Source organism: Doryrhamphus excisus, linkage group LG18 (genome assembly GCF_037039965.1).
Source record: "Doryrhamphus excisus strain RoL-2023G ecotype Guam linkage group LG18, RoL_Dexc_Guam_v1.1, whole genome shotgun sequence".
Classification (NCBI taxonomy): domain Eukaryota; kingdom Metazoa; phylum Chordata; class Actinopteri; order Syngnathiformes; family Syngnathidae; genus Doryrhamphus; species Doryrhamphus excisus.
Window position 1 is genome coordinate 13,128,983 of NC_136374.1, and position 15,927 is coordinate 13,144,909.

Genomic DNA, 15,927 nt, shown 5'->3' on the forward strand with positions numbered 1-15,927 from the left:
GTTGCTTTCACAGAAAATACTCCATTATACTGAGGATTACCCATAATCCTTTGCTATTATAACACATTTCTCCAATAGAACTCTTAGCCGGTTCTGCACTTTTACACAGGGATCCTGCAATATTACTTTTAAACACAACAGGGCGGGAGAAGAGAGTATCATGGACAACCCTTATACACAGGCAGCATCCTTCAGTGGAAAATTGCCTGGTCAAAGTTTAACAAATGGGGAAAAAAATGTGTAAAAATGGCAGCTTTTACAGTCTGTGTGAAAGGAGTTTATACAGTGTATGTTTAATGTCCTTACTGAGCTTCATAATGATGTTGTTACTATTATTGTTTTTAGCTCCCATGTGGGGGTTAGGGGTTATACTGGTGGTGGGGGCAGTTCACAGAGCTGTCAATCATCCGTGCGGTGGATTGAGCCCCAAGTGTCCGTGATCGGCAGACGATCACCAGGCGGCACCTCTAATCCATGTGTGCGAACTGAAGACATGTCAGTGTGGTCACACGGGCCTCCCGCTGACACCCGTCTCACGCACTCCTCTCGTCCTTCCTCCTCCCCCCCTCCCCGACTTCCTCCTCCCTCCCTTCCTCCTCCCCCCCCTTCCCCAATTGACCCGGCAGATCGACCCCCTGGAGATGGACGCAGACATGCACTCCCTGGGCAGCACTTCCTGGCTCTTGGACCAGAGGGACTCCAACAGGCGGCCAGTCAGCACCAAGTACGAGACCACCATATTCTGAGGCCCGTCCCCCCTCCCACCCTATCCCTGCGGCTGACCACCCCCCTCCCGCCCCCATCCCCCTCCCATTGCATTGTACTCCTCGCACACAAACACAGTTTGAGCCTCGTGCCTTCTCACTGTGACGGCGTAGCCACCCTCAGGGCTGCCTCCCCATACACCCCTCCTCCTTTTGCCCCACCCGGTGACCCACACCGACGTCCCACCTGCCATGACAAGGACCCCCCTTTGACTCCGCCTCCTTGTCATTCGGAGCCTTGGAAGTGGAAGATCCACAGAACTGAGCTATCTGTCAACCAAACTGCCTCTTTTTCCCCCGACACCCCCCCCTTGCCCCCCTCCCCAATGACAACATGCATCTGCCTCAACTCCTTGACAGCACCCAGAGGTTGCTAATTTATTCTTAAGGCTTGTTTTACACTGTTACCCCCCCTTTTTTTTAATTTTACATTTGGTTGCTTTTTCTTCTTCCATGTGTAGCCTATCCTGTTTTACCAGGCATCTACCACTGTGAGGCGCTGTGAGGAGGCCGCTTGACTTAGCACGGGATGCCAAACAGACAAATCAATGATAAACAAGTTTGGGGTTTTTTTTTCTTCTATGCATTTGTACATTAACACAAATACACCTTGTTGCACTTTGAGGAGTTCATGTGATATTAATCCAAATTATTCCCCCCTTCCCGGGCACCACCCAATGACTGCACACTGCTTTTTTTTTTTGGGGGGGGGGGGGGAGGCACTTCTGATTTCCTGCTGTGTCAAAATAACATTGTGATGCCGTGACCAGATTGGGAGGGGGGAGGGGGGGTCTTTGCGCTGGCCTTGTACGTGCCCTGTGCCTCTCAGCATCACGGTAGCACAGAGAGACTGCAAAGCGCCTGGATTTGCAGATAAAAACCAAGAAAAACACTGTGTTGACACGTGGCACTATCCCTTTCTATCCCTTTCAACCTTTCGAAGATGGGAGTCCATTTTGTGATACTTTTTTTCATAGACTGAGGCCAACAGAGACAAATAATAATAATAATAATCTCAATTTTGTAAATGGAATCCAAACACGCCTAACATAATTTGAGTTGACTTATTAAAAAGACGGGCCCGAGCACGAGTTTCCCAACTTAGCATCTCATTATCACGATGAAACGGCTTTCCACACGTGCAGTTTCACGCCAATTTAGAATGAAGCGCAGCAGCACACGCTAAGTGTGTCACACGGCGGCGTGTTAAAAGAACCAAATTTAAATGTTGTGTTGGTGTTGTGATGATACGAATGGATTTGCTATGCTGAGAGCACGACACACCATGTTTATGTATTATTATTTTTTTTTTAAGGATGCTCTTCCTTCTCCTGCACTGTGAATCAAAAGCTTGTTGTGGAGTTGACACACTTTGCGTCCACTGCTACCTTTTTTGGGTTGTTTCTGTCAAGTCGCTGACCACCGTCCCTGTGTGTGTTTGTGTGTGTGTGCACAGGGGAGGCTGACGTATACGCAGACTGTTAAGATCTGTGTGTGTGTTTGTGTGGCACTGTAGCAGCGTTCTGGCCACCGTGTTCTGACTGTTAGCTTCCACTGGTGATGCATGCGAGCAGTGTTTGTTTTGGGTCTGGTACCTGTGGATGCACAGGGCCGGGCCGGGCCGGGTCAGTCTGTGTGTGTATGCGCACTGTGGCGTCTCATCACGCTTCGTCCATCACCGTTTTAACATTTCAGCCTGTCACCTTCAGTCATCCCTACATCGTCCTCATCCCGGCAACATGTCACGTACGTTCTCCCATTTTGTTCGTCACCAAGGCAACCTGCTCTTGTATTGCTGGCTGCAAAGTAAGGATGGGTACATTCAAAATTTAAAAAGTGGTTTAACCTAAGCAACAACAAAAAAAACGTATGTAACAAAATAACAAATACATCCTCAGTACAGAATGTGAACAAAGTGCCACACTGTGGAACATCACTCTGGTTCCTTTCCACCAATCTGTGTTGTATCTCATGCTTGCAACTTCACAAGCGCTTATAGTTCAAAATGATAGTTCAAAAGTTGAATGTTTTTAACATTACATTTCAGTGGTAGCTGATTAGGCAGCAATGGAGTTGGACTTGAATACATTTGCACCTTCTACTGGTTGTCTACGAGTATAACAGCCCAGTAAAAATACGATGACTGCAGAAATTAATTATATTTTATGCCACTGGATGCATTTCACAGTCCAAAGTAACCAAAATGCTGCAATAAGGAATGCAAGTTATAGAAAAAGTGACATTTTCAACATTTTGTGTCAACAAAAGTGATATATGATAGTAAACTATCATCTACCATCATCTATGTGTGTATACTCACTCGGGTCATGGTCATATGCTGGAGCCTATCCCAGCTAACTTTGGTCAAGATGCGGTGTACACCCTGCACTGGTCACCAGTGTGTTCTCTTCCTATTAAGAAATAAAACAAGTCAGTGCCAGGGCCAGAAACCTTTCATTGGTGTGGTCAAGGTGAGACCATTACTCACATAGGGGTGGCAGTTGATACCTGAAATGTCTAAATGGCCAATTACCGTTAATAATTTGGCAACGACACAATTTGGAAAAAGCTTTAAGAACAAAGTCAAGTGCAAAGTGTGAAACTCCTCAGTGATGCAATCAGTGGAATTAGAAAGTGAGCTCATTCAGCACATCTGCCATGGCTTATTATTTTTGCTGCAGGTATTCTGGCTGCGTGTGAGTTCCAGTGATTCTTCCTGAAGCGAGATATTATATCGTTATTAAAAGTATTAAAAGAAGATGCCTTACTCGCCCCTTTAGTGCTTTACAATCATTACAAGTTGCATACTTATAATATGAATATTTCCAAACCGTGGATATACTGAGCTCGCAAGTTTATGTGTGGATCACAAGGTCAACACGCGCGCACGGATTATGGTTGTTCATCAATTAATCATTAATATCATCAGGCCCTAAGTTTTATATATTATTTTCTTCTAAAAGTATTGCAATGTTTAAAAAAATATATTGTTTGCACAGCACGGCGCACAGCTAGGAAACCAGGGTTCAATTCCACCCTCGGCCATCTCTGTGTGGAGATTGCATGTTCTCCCAGTGCATGCGTGGGTTTCCTCCCACATTCCAAAAACATGCTAGGTTAATTAGCGACTCCAAAATGTCCATAGGTATGAATGCGAGTGTGAATGGTTGTTTGTCTATATGTGCCCTGTGATTGGCTGGCCACCAGTCCAGGGTGTAAATGAATGAATGAATTGTTTGCACATAAAAACTGCTCTTGGTTTACGTTCGGGATAGTCATCTTAAAGCAGGGGTCCCCAACCTTTTTTTGCACCATGGACTGATGTGATTCGGATCTTTTTTCCACGGACCGGCAAGGTGTGGCAGAAAAATACAGCAAATATAAAATAACACGATGTTAAGTGCAGGGAAAATATAACTCACCCGCTGAATCAGTGGGAGGCCTGAGCTTGTTTCGTTGAGACGAGATGGTTCCATCTAGGTGTGATATGAGACAGTGTGTCGTTAATAAATTATTTATTATTTCTGTGCGGCCCGGTAGCAAATGCGACACAGACCGGTACCGGGACCAGTCCCCGGCCCGGCGGTTGAGGACCCCTGGTTTAGCGTAGAGCAAATTTGCAGGGACAGCACCCCTTACTGGTAGCTGTTAAGTAGTACAATCTTTGAGATATTACTTAATGATGTACAGTAGATACAGTTGCAGATGAAATTCTCCACAACATAATAACGGCCACAAGGACCACTCTAAGTATACCTCACATCCCTTTATGTGTTTGTGAATCTCCAATTATGAGCACACACAAGTAGAAAGTTACCAAAATGTAAATATGTTAGACCGAATAAAGTCACAAACTCAGAATTCTGGCCTAAAATGACTTCTGATGTCTTCTAATCAACCTACAGAGTAAAAGAAGAGAGATTTTTCACCTTGAGTATTCACAGCCCAGATGGGCAGGTTAAGAGTTACCTTAGTTTGCAATAATGAGTGCAACAGCCATTGAGTCACACAGGGGTCTTTGTGTAGTCTCCTGCCAGCAGTGTTTTCTGCACAGATAGAACAAGCAGGCAGCATGTCCAAATTTACCTACTAACGATGAGTGCTTTTCTATGGGCAGATCAGTCAGCTGATTATCCTTAGTATCCCATGTGTTGTTATAATCTACTTGCAATAAATGTTCATATGCTCAGCTGACGAGTTAATAAAAAAGTATTAACCTATTAACACCTATGCCACAACATATACTGCTCAAAAATAATAAAGGGAACACTAAAATAATGTATCCTACTTTTCAGTGAATTAAATATTATTACCGTATTTTCCGGACTATAAGTCGCACTTTTTTTCATAGCTTGGCTGTTCCTAAATGAAAAAAATGTTTTTTTACATAAACACCTTTTCTGTTCATGTTTATTTTTTGTGTAGCTGAATAACTATTGTGTTAGCATATCTTACACTTATTCAGCCTGTTCTCTATTCTTTTATTGTTAGAACTTGCCTTCCAAGAGGACGTAATGTCAGTTTTGGTCCAGTAGTTTCTAAAATAAATTACCCGCAAAAAATGCGACTTATACTCCAGTGCGACTTGTGTTTTTTTCAACCTAATGATGCATTTTTTTTTGCCATTTTGCGACTTATACTTTGGAGCAACTCCAGAAAAATCCAGAAAATACGGTAAATACTTTACGTAGGTGTGCTGACAACAAAAATCACAAAAAATATCAATTAAAATCTAATTTGTTATTATTATTATTATTATTAGGTGTGTGTTGCTGTTGTCTATTCCATTTGCACAACAGCATATGAAATTGTGTTGCTTCCCAAGTGGATAGTTTGATTGGCTTGGAGTTACATTATGCTGTTTAAGTTTTCGCTTTTTTTTTTTGAGCAGTGTAAATATACACGATCAACAAACTGGCTAAATGGCGCCCATCCCTACTGCAGATTTTGTCATGAAGAGCAGCAGCTACAAGAAGCAGGTTGTGACAGGGTGACGTGGTGCATGTCTCTTGTTATTTTAACATCAGTGTCTTCCTTGTGTAGCTCGTCCCAGCGTTCAAGTTCCCGGACACCAAGCTCTGATGAGTTGGCAGCCAGCGAGCGGCCCATGTGTGAGTTTAGTGGGAAGGAGATAGAGGGAGGAAATCAACTCTTTGACATTTAGCTCTCGCCCTGTACACTTACACCCCCCCCCCCCCCCCCACCTCTCCCTGATCACACAAACGAAGGGTAACCTGTCCAACATTGCCAGCTAAACAGGACACGAGTAGCGCTCACTTCTCGACAAAAGGTCAGCTATAGAAAGGTCAAGTCTTCTTTCGGGCCTCGGTCCTCGTTATGTTGGTACTGCAACGGGTATGAGCGTTGTCGACAAGCATGTCAAATCGATCCAGGTCTACGGGAGACACTAGCTGTTTGATATGGACAAAATAAATGAAAAATAAAAAAAATACTGTACCAGCATCCAAAGCTTTGCCCATGTTTGTGGCCAGAGTTTGGTTTGTCAAAGAAAAATGTTATACTGGTTCAAAATTTCAAAAAGCAATATTATATTCATGATATTAAATGATATGATGAGAAAAGCATCCCCGAAAGTCAGCATTGTTTGTCTGTTTTCTTGCCGTCCTTTATTGATGCATTTAAGGGATGCACTCCCTTAGAAAGTAAACGTGGATACGCTTTAGAATAGTCAGTGTACAGCTTTATATACACTCTCCTCCAGACCTGAACCAGTGCTCTTCACTTGTATTGCCAGGTATTTATATACTAATAGCTGGGACTTGACTTATTTTCAGTGGATAGAAAATCTACACTGCTGTACAATTGTACACTGACTACTCTAAAGTATGTCCACGTTAACATTCTATTGTATTGTCCATTATTTCTCACTGGTTATCCCTTCTTTTAGATTTAAAACTGAATCAGTTTAACTGCATTTGTTGGAACTAAGTTCGTTTGGACTTGCCTAAGTAAGAAGCAGACAACTCGGCACTCGGCATGAGTGTGAGTGGGCATCTACTCCCTAAAACGCCTCCAGCATTGCCCCAAGGAAACTCTCTTCACGGTTTTGGATCAAGCTGAAATTCTAATCGGCTCTGCACGCACTCGGGAGCACAATTACATGCAAACTTAAAAGTGTCATTTAAAGTTGTGCTGTCAACAAAAAAAGTCAGTTACATTTAAAAATGAAAGTGATTATCACTTGTGCTATAATATACGATATCGCCGATAAGATAAAAAGGTGATACCTTTTGAAGTTTGCCGTGCATCTCCACATCGCACCAACAGCAGCACCTTAAGCGAACAGGGCCCCCCCTCAGGTGTAGCAAGCAAGCTCTTCCTGCATGTACTGTATATCTGCAACAGTACTTTTACAGACAAAAAAAAGGCACAATGCAAACATCACAATATGTTAAGAAAAAAAGAAGCTGCCAGCTCTTACCTGAAGACACCGAGTGGTCACCGAGTGGATCTGTGGCTGCGTAGTAAGGGCACAGGACAGGACACAAAATAGGGCCAGACTAAAAATAAAGTTCAAATCTTTTATAGCTGCAAAAAAGCTGTGTACCAAACTGTGCAGATACAGTGAAGAAAATAAGTATTTGAACACCCTGCTATTTTGCTATTTCTCCCACTTAGAAATCATGGAGGGGTCTGAAATTTTCATCGTAGGTGCATGTCCACTGTGAGAGAGATAAACTAAAAAGAAAAATCCAGAAATCACAATGCATGATTTTTTAACAATTTATTTGTGTGATACAGCTGCAAATAAGTATTTGAACACCTGTGTATCATCTAGAATTCTGACCCTGAAAGACCTGTTAGTCTGCCCATTAGAAGTCCACCTGCACTCCATGTATCATCCTGAATCAGATGCACCTGTTTGAGGTCGTTAGCTGCATAAAGACACCTGTCCACCCCATACAATCAGTAAGACTTTAACTTGTAACATGGCGAAGACCAAAGAGCTGTCCAAAGACACCAGAGACAAAATTGTACACCTCCACAAGGCTGGAAAGGGCTACGGAGCAATTACCAAGCAGCTTGGTGAAAAAAGGTCCACTGTTGGAGCTATCATTAGAAAATGGAAGAAGCTAAACATGACGGTCAATCTCAATCGGAGTGGAGCCCCATGCAAGATATCACCTCGTGGGGTCTCAATGATTCTAAGAAAGGTGAGGAATCAGCCCAGAACTACACGACAGGACTTGGTCAATGACCTGAAAAGAGCTGGGACCACCGTTTCCAAGGTTACTGTAGGTAATACACTAAGACGTCATGATGTGAAATCATGCATGGCACGAAAGGTTCCCCTGCTTAAACCAGCACATGTCAAGGCCCGTCTTAAGTTTGCATATGACCATTTGGATGATACAGAGGAGTCATGGGAGAAAGTTTTATGGTCAGATGAGACCAAAATAGAACTTTTTGGTCATAATTCCAATAAGCGTGTTTGGAGGAAGAAGAATGAAGAGTACAATCCGAAGAACACCATCCCTACTGTGAAGCATGGGGGTGGTAGCATCATGCTTTGGGGGTGTTTTTCTGCACATGGGACAGGACGAGTGCACTGCATTAAAGAGAGGATGACTGGGGCCGTGTATTGTGAGATTTTGGGGAACAACCTCCTTCCCTCTGTCAGAGCATTGAAGATGGGTCGTGGCTGGGTCTTCCAACACGACAACGACCCGAAGCACACAGCCAGGAAAACCAAGGAGTGGCTCCGTAAGAAGCATATCAAGGTTCTAGCATGGCCCAGCCAGTCTCCAGACCTGAACCCAATCGAAAATCTTTGGAGGGAGCTCAAACTCCGTGTTTCTCAGCGACAGCCCAGAAACCTGACTGCTCTAGAGAAGATCTGTGTGGAGGAGTGGGCCAAGATCCCTCCTGCAGTGTGTGCAAACCTGGTGAAAAACTACAGGAAACGTTTGACCTCTGTAATAGCAAACAAAGGCTACTGTACCAAATATTAACATTCATTTTCTCAGGTGTTCAAATACTTATTAGCAGCTGTATCACACAAATAAATTGTTAAAAAATCATGCATTGTGATTTCTGGATTTTTCTTTTTAGTTTATCTCTCTCACAGTGGACATGCACCTACGATGAAAATTTCAGACCCCTCCATGATTTCTAAGTGGGAGAAATAGCAAAATAGCAGGGTGTTCAAATACTTATTTTCTTCACTGTAAATACAAGCATTTGAAAAAGCACACTTATTACCTATAAAAGTCTCCCATCATGGCTGCTAGACACACACAGATATCTTTACAAAAAAAAACAACTCTAAGTCAATGTGTTGTTTTGTTTTATACATTTGCATATTTCAAAATATTAAACATCATTTTTGTATTAAAATAAAACAAGGATAAATTAAGCACACAGTTTCAGTCTTGCTGCTATTTACATATCTGGCAACTCCACATTTCACACTTTAAAGTGGAGGCAACACTGAGACAATAAGTGCCATGAGCAGAACAGTCATAGAAAAACATTTGAATACATAAGACTAGAAATTCTAGGCAGTTTACCTCAACCGGAGCAGAGTCCTGACGGAAAACAATAATTAATACAATCTTCTGTTCCCAAAAAGAAAATATTTCCCTAGGCTGACAAAAATACAAAAAAAAATCACTTCATGTCATAGCAGTGCTACTAATCAGACTCTCAGCCCTTTTTTTATACTTCATTGTTATTTGTGTGTAAACCACACTTACCAAAGAAACTTAACTAAATTAACACTTTTAATCTCAAGGTGGGATCAGTTCTCCATAAGGAAGTAAAGAAAAAAAACTTCCATACTTGTGCCACACAAGATCAGCCATCAGAGGGCAAGTCTGCAAACATGAGCTACACACACAAACACACACACACACACACACACACACACAAAGCAACAGACACACACTCCTGCTACGAGTCCTTGAGCATGTTGATGCGTGCAAAGATCTTGAGTGCAGGTCCCAGTTTAATGTTCATGGTGCTCATCAGGTGATCCTCCTTTAACAGCAGCAATGCTTGGCCGTCAATCTCCTGCGAGCGGAACTCGTCTGCGATCTCCTGACATCCTGGGTAGACGTCAACAACACGTTTGTTCACAAAGACAAAACGATACCAGCATTACACACATAAATTATACACAACTTTTTTTTATTCCTCCTGTGATTGTCAATATACTATTACCAAACAACCGCTAACTCGATACACAGTCAGGATTCAGTAGGTAACACCATATAAAGTATACTCACCAGTCATTTCATTAAGTACTGTCAATTGAGGACCAACCAAAGTATCAAAACATAATAATAATACTTAGTAAAGCTTTGATAAGCTATGAATGCAACAACATTTTTTGGAGTTGGACTTTGCAACCTGCTTCTGTTTGCAATGTAATAATACTATATATACAGTACACAATATTGATAATTACTAAGATAATAAACATTACATTGGACGAGTGATTAGCACACAGGCCTCACAGCTAGGAGACCCGAGTTCAATTCCACCCTCGGCCATCTCTGTGTGGAGTTTGTGGGTTTTCGCCGGGTACTCCGGTTTCCTCCCACATTCCAAAAACATGCTAGGTTAATTGGAGATTCCAAATTGTCCATAGGTATGAATGTGAGTGTGAATGGTTGTTTGTCTATATGTGCCCGGTGATTGGCTGGCGACCAGTCCAGGGTGTACCCCGCCTCTTGCCCGAAGACAGCTGGGATAGGTTACAGCACCCCCCGCGACTCTCATGAGGATAAGCGGTATAAAATGAACGAATGAATGAATGAAACATTACGTTAATTGAGTCATTGTAATACATTTATACTGTATACAAAATTTCACAATTTTAACTCCAGAAAATGTTACTTGATTTATTTTATTTTCTCCCCAAATTATTTTGACATTATATATTTTGAAGAATTTAATTCCCATTTTAATATGGTAGAGGTGGAGAGATTGTTATTTGTTGCTAAAATGTTGTACTGCAATATCAAATAAATAAGAAAAGGCGGAGTGAAATGGTGAGTGGCTAACCTGGTAGCGAACAGATGAACTCGTACACTTCCTCCACGTTCCACTTGGTGGGGTCGTTGGGTAAGAAAGGCTGACACAAAGCGTCCGTGTTGTCCCTCCCCGCGCAGCCGTCCTGCTCCGACGAGGCCCGGCTGGGCTGCTGCTGCTGGACGGGGACCGGGACCGAGGACGGAGTTGGTGGAGCCAGGGGTCCCGAGCTGGCTGCTGACAGCGGGGACGGTGGCTCCTCGTAGCTGGACATGTCAGAACACGGGCTGGACTCCTCCTGGCTGGGTTGACAGGGATGCGGCGATGATACAGAGCTGGCCTGAGTTTGCTGCGGAGACGGGGACATCTTCTGAAAAGGGTGATGAAGAATGCTAATTAGGTTCATCAAGTTGATTAATGATATATATAGTTGCAGTGTCTGATATAATGGAGTGTTTGTGTACCCGTTTCTTTGCTTCAATGCTTGAACGGCCCTGACTCCTCCTACGCCAGCGATTTGTTGGTTTGGTCTTCTCTGGCCGAAACAGTCCTATACGCTTAGTACAGCCCACATTGTACCTGGACAGAGACATTCAGTATTATTATACATATTGTACAATATTCTTCAACAGCCATGAAAAGACAGTATGTATCATCATGGACAGTATGTTGAATGTGGCTTTTGACAAGTCCCATTATGACCACTTGCATTCAACATAAAGGATTTCAGTACCATATTTTCTGCACTACTAGGCACACTTAAAATTATTAAAAAAAAAATCTACAATATACCTTGTAATCCAGTGGACCTTATGTGTACATCAAATTCCAAAATTTGTAAAAATGTTGTCGTATTTTGGTAAGCGCTCCCTTGATTGACAGTCGGACCATTTCCCATACATGCAGTATTCTTTTCACATAGCACCAGTATGTTACACTGATGAGACATAAGTTACATTAAATTGCAGCCAAACCCGATAAACGAGGAACAACACCTACCAGAGAGTTTATGTTTTGGTTAGAGAGCCTCAGATTTTAGACGGGACAGAGATGCTCATGTGTAACAACATGTGGGAAAAACATAAGACTTGCCTCTTTGCACAAACCATGGAGCAGAACCTTTTGGAGCCCTTGAAAGTATAGGCAAAGTCCACCCAGCCGCAGTATTCACACGTCAGCTTGGGTTCTTGTTCCTGTTCTGCAGAGGCAAAGAACCAAAAAGAAGATATTTCATGTCAAGTTTAAAAAGAACTGGAAAAGACGAGTTGCGATTTATGACACAGGCTTCCACCTTTTACATTTTAAACATAGGGATGCATACCTCCCATAAAGAAAAAACTAAAATTACTGAGCATCTTTTGTGCTTTCTCTGTCTCACCTGGATGGTTCATGTCTTCAGGCTCAGAGTCGGAGTTTGCTGCATTGCTGACAGGAGTTTTGTCAGGGTCGGAGGAGAGCTGACTGTCCAGCTTCTTGGGGCTGTTAATGAGGATAGGAAGACGCTCCACCTGTTTCAATACATGAGAAAAGGATGACACATGAAAAATCAACATAAATCAATGGGGCTTCTTTATGGATGACGGCATGAAAGACCTCCACACACTTTCAATAAGCATCAAAGCATTTATCATGCAATCACTGTATCATGTGAGTTCGGTTTGGTAAACACAGGTATATAAACCAATGCCTTGTTTTGCTTTTCTTTTTTGCAATATTGCTTCCCATCTAAGTAAGAAACAACCAACGACCCTTTATACAGGTGCACCTCTAACATTTTCATTCAAGTTTATGGTTAGTATGTTTTTATTTGTAAAAGTTTGTCTGGAGAGCCTGTCCAGACAAACATCTGAGACAGTTGATGCTCATCACACATTCAGACATCCTCTTTCAGCGAATGCGGCCGTCCATAATTAAAGCCAGAATCACACACAAGCTGTGAGCTGTCAGCTGGGGCAGGGTGAGAGCGAGACTTTGTGTTTGTAGGCTGACAGCCACCTGCAGGCATGCGCACACAGGAGAGTTAGACCACCGGGGTCTTGTTTATCAAGTTGTGGCCGCTGCCTAGGCGGGGGGTCACTTACACACACTGGGAACGGCTCGGCGCCCTCCTGGATGACAAAGCCTTCGATGACGTGCGTGAGGACCTGGGGTTTGACTATAGCCTGGGGAAGCTTGTTCTCGCCGTTGTGCGGCGCGACAGCCGTCACACTGGGCGCTTCGCTTTCATTTCCTGAGGTCATAGCTGGGGGCGGGGTCCTTGGTGCAGCAGTGGGTCTCTTAGTTGTAGCCCCTCCTGATCAGGAAATGAGTAGAAGAAAAAAACCTATTGTTAATTAAAAAAATAAAAAGGAGGAGGATTTTGTTTGAGATCACCACCAGGGAGTTCTAATAGCCTGTACATTCAATGATAGTTCAATTTTGTCAAATCACTATTATTAGCTGACAAGCATAACTGATGCTCTTGGGGCGTGGCTTGCAACGTTGGCGCAAGGAATAAACACATTCGAAAGTTTTCGCCCCCCATGGAGCACCTAACCAAAGCAGACAGAAACTTTAAAAAGTTGTTCAAACTTGATAATGTAATATTCTTTAGTAAGCACTATACATTAATAGGTTGTAAGAATGAGCTAACCATTAAAATGAGACATTTGCTTGTGTCTGCTCGTGTAACGCATTTAAATAAAGTTATGACGCCACAACAAAAAACACTACAAAGGCTCACGTGCACGCAGCGGTAAATAACAATTGAAGTTCAACAACGGAAGTAAACGCCGACATGTTTTGTCTCTCTTTTCCCCCCATTCTAAATCATTTTCTTACCAGCTTCGACTCTTGTTTCCTGCAGAAAACACGCGGTTGTGTTCCTTGTGGCGACCGGACAAAGGACGACGAGCTTGTGTCTGAGCACTTAAAGAGACAGCGCAACCCACACCTCTATTTGGAACCAACGGGACTGAATGATTAGCTCCAGACCGACTGACTACCGCGTCGTCACAGTCAAGCTAGGCTGACGACTGCAGTTTGGAGCGGGGCTGCAGCAAGAATGTTGGAATAAACAGCTACCCACCACTACTACAAGCACTACCACCTTAAATGACCCCAATAGACCTGTTTATGAGGACCAGAAGTGAGAAGTTTAATTATTTTTCTAACCTAGCATGACGTTGCTGCTAAAGTAGGAGTGTAACGTTTGCACTGTAGCTCACATATAGCTATGGTAGTGTTGCCTGTGTCCTGTTTTATCTTGTTATTGTATGTGATATTTGATAGATTGATGTGTGTTGATAGGGATTTTATATGGAGTTACAGTGTATTTGCAAGTGGTTCAGTGCACAATAGTGCTTCAAATATGAAGTAAATATTCTCAGTCCATTCATATTAAGCCAGACAACAAAATGGAACACGGGCACTACAACTAGTTTTTCCAGGGAAACCCCACATCTGCAACACAATTCTAAAAGTTGTGTTACATTTTATTTTTGGAGAATTATCACACGTATGAGTGAGGGGGTACTCATGGTATGACAAGGAAATAGGGGCGTAAACAAGACATAAAAGGTTGAATGCAACTATAAACTAATCTGGCACAGTGTGGATGTCACCCCCCCCTCACAAAAAAAAATCCCAAGAACGTTCCCATGTAGACAGGACCTATCCGCATACTGCAGCATCAATTAGGTACCCCAAAACTTTTGCAGCTTTGTAGCTTGCCTTAACGAGAAACACACCATTAGCCCTACTGTGAAGGGACATCACCATAGAAACCAATACACAAACACTGACACAACATCTGTGGAATTTTTGATTTGTGCCGTCTGCATGGTATGGTCCACTCACATTCCACAAGTGGGATATTCTTCCAAACAAATATGTCTGCCAAGCTACAACCATAGAGGGCTTTCCACAAGTTGGTTTTAAGACGCTTTCCACAGCCGCAAATGTTAACTATGAAGCGCTCTATCGTCACACATCCATCAATCCCATTCTTTTTCCACCATGATAGATGATGGCATCTTAGCAGCTTCAATTGTAAACACGAGTCATTCATTACCTTGCGGCTGAACAGCGGGTGTTGTTGGGTTGGACTTGGGCTGCTCTCCAGCCTTGGTGGGTTGTGATGGTGTTGGCACACTGTGCTGCTGCTGCTTTTGTTGTTGTGGTAGTGGCGTTGGTGGGGGAGGTAGTTGTGGTGGTAGAGGTGGCGGCTTTTGTTGCTGCTGTGTGGTAGGGGCAGCACACGTCTCTCTCACCACCAGGGAAGTTGGCTTATCTTTACTGTCCTGAACCATTCGAGAGGCCTACAATTAGGAATATGGCAAAGAGGAAGCTATTAAGTCTGGAAAATGTGTATGAAACATACATTTTTGTTTTGTTTGTAATTACATCATGCATGTTAGGCCTTATTCAAACAAATGTGTATATTTGTATCTATAAATAAACATTCAGTGTTTGTATTTGAAATGATCTAAAAACTGTAACTCCACTGTTATTCCACATTTAAATCACCTGGTCCTCAATAAACAAGCTCATGAGCCTTTCCCGTTCATTATTTTCTACTGATTGGCTAAAATAGCCTTGGAGTTCTAGCGCCACCAGGTGTTGAGAGGCAATAATAAGAGTATATGTGGACAAAAGCTAATTTGTCTGGCTCCTACCGTGGGCTGGATTTGTAAGTTGATGGCTGTGAGCTGCACGGGCTGGGCTTTGGCCAATGAGGAGCAGGAGGAAGTTGGGGTGGGGGCGGAGTGGAGGGTGTGGGTGCTGATGGTGGAGTGGAAGATGGTGGCCTGCGGGCTGGATGTCAAAGTCTGATGCGGCGCAGGTTTGGGCAACACGGGTACCGGGTGCTGCGACGGCTGAATGGAAGCAGTCTGCAGGAGCTGACCGGGCATCCTTTGGGAGCTTTGGCTCTGATGGACCAAAAACTGCTGTTGCTTGTGCTGCTGGACCAGGGAGTGGGGCTGGATTTGTGTGTAGGCTGAAAGGACAACACGCACAGTTATCGTTTTTCAAAATATAATCATTCACAGCGCAGTGCCGTGCAGTGCATTCCAAATTCACCAGGCGGTCTGACAACAGAAACACATGGCTGTTATTGTTCCTAGTGTGTGTGGGTGTGCGCACTCGTTATTGCTATTTAAGGAGGGATTGCTGCCATAAAGGAGTC

General features: G+C 43.2%; 2 protein-coding genes across 11 annotated transcripts in view; one reads left to right on the plus strand and one right to left on the minus strand.

Annotated features, from left to right (window-relative positions):
* anks1ab (ankyrin repeat and sterile alpha motif domain containing 1Ab) overlaps positions 1-7,155 on the plus strand; it is a 37,476-nt gene extending 30,321 nt beyond the window's left edge. For 2 of the 7 annotated variants that reach the window (XM_078798654.1, XM_058055811.2), the window contains 2 exons: positions 627-724; positions 1,226-2,138. In XM_078798654.1, coding sequence (XP_078654780.1) covers positions 627-724; positions 1,226-1,259 — 132 coding nt within the window. In that variant the 3' untranslated portion in view covers positions 1,260-2,138. Of the gene's footprint in view, positions 1-626; positions 1,134-1,225; positions 2,139-5,807 lie in introns of those variants that run through there. The other 5 variants (XR_013630302.1, XM_078798653.1, XM_078798655.1 and 2 more) reach the window with 5 other exon arrangements.
* Positions 7,156-8,959: 1,804 nt separating this feature from the next.
* The window catches only part of phc2b (polyhomeotic homolog 2b (Drosophila)), a 39,238-nt gene continuing 32,270 nt past the window's right edge, over positions 8,960-15,927 (minus strand). For all 4 annotated transcript variants that reach the window (XM_058055805.2, XM_058055806.2, XM_058055804.2 and 1 more), the window contains 8 exons: positions 15,416-15,738; positions 14,812-15,058; positions 12,842-13,053; positions 12,139-12,268; positions 11,853-11,958; positions 11,225-11,339; positions 10,794-11,130; positions 8,960-9,832 (listed from right to left, as the gene is read on the minus strand). In XM_058055805.2, coding sequence (XP_057911788.2) covers positions 9,678-9,832; positions 10,794-11,130; positions 11,225-11,339; positions 11,853-11,958; positions 12,139-12,268; positions 12,842-13,053; positions 14,812-15,058; positions 15,416-15,738 — 1,625 coding nt within the window. In that variant the 3' untranslated portion in view covers positions 8,960-9,677. The remainder of the gene's footprint in view (positions 9,833-10,793; positions 11,131-11,224; positions 11,340-11,852; positions 11,959-12,138; positions 12,269-12,841; positions 13,054-14,811; positions 15,059-15,415; positions 15,739-15,927) is intronic.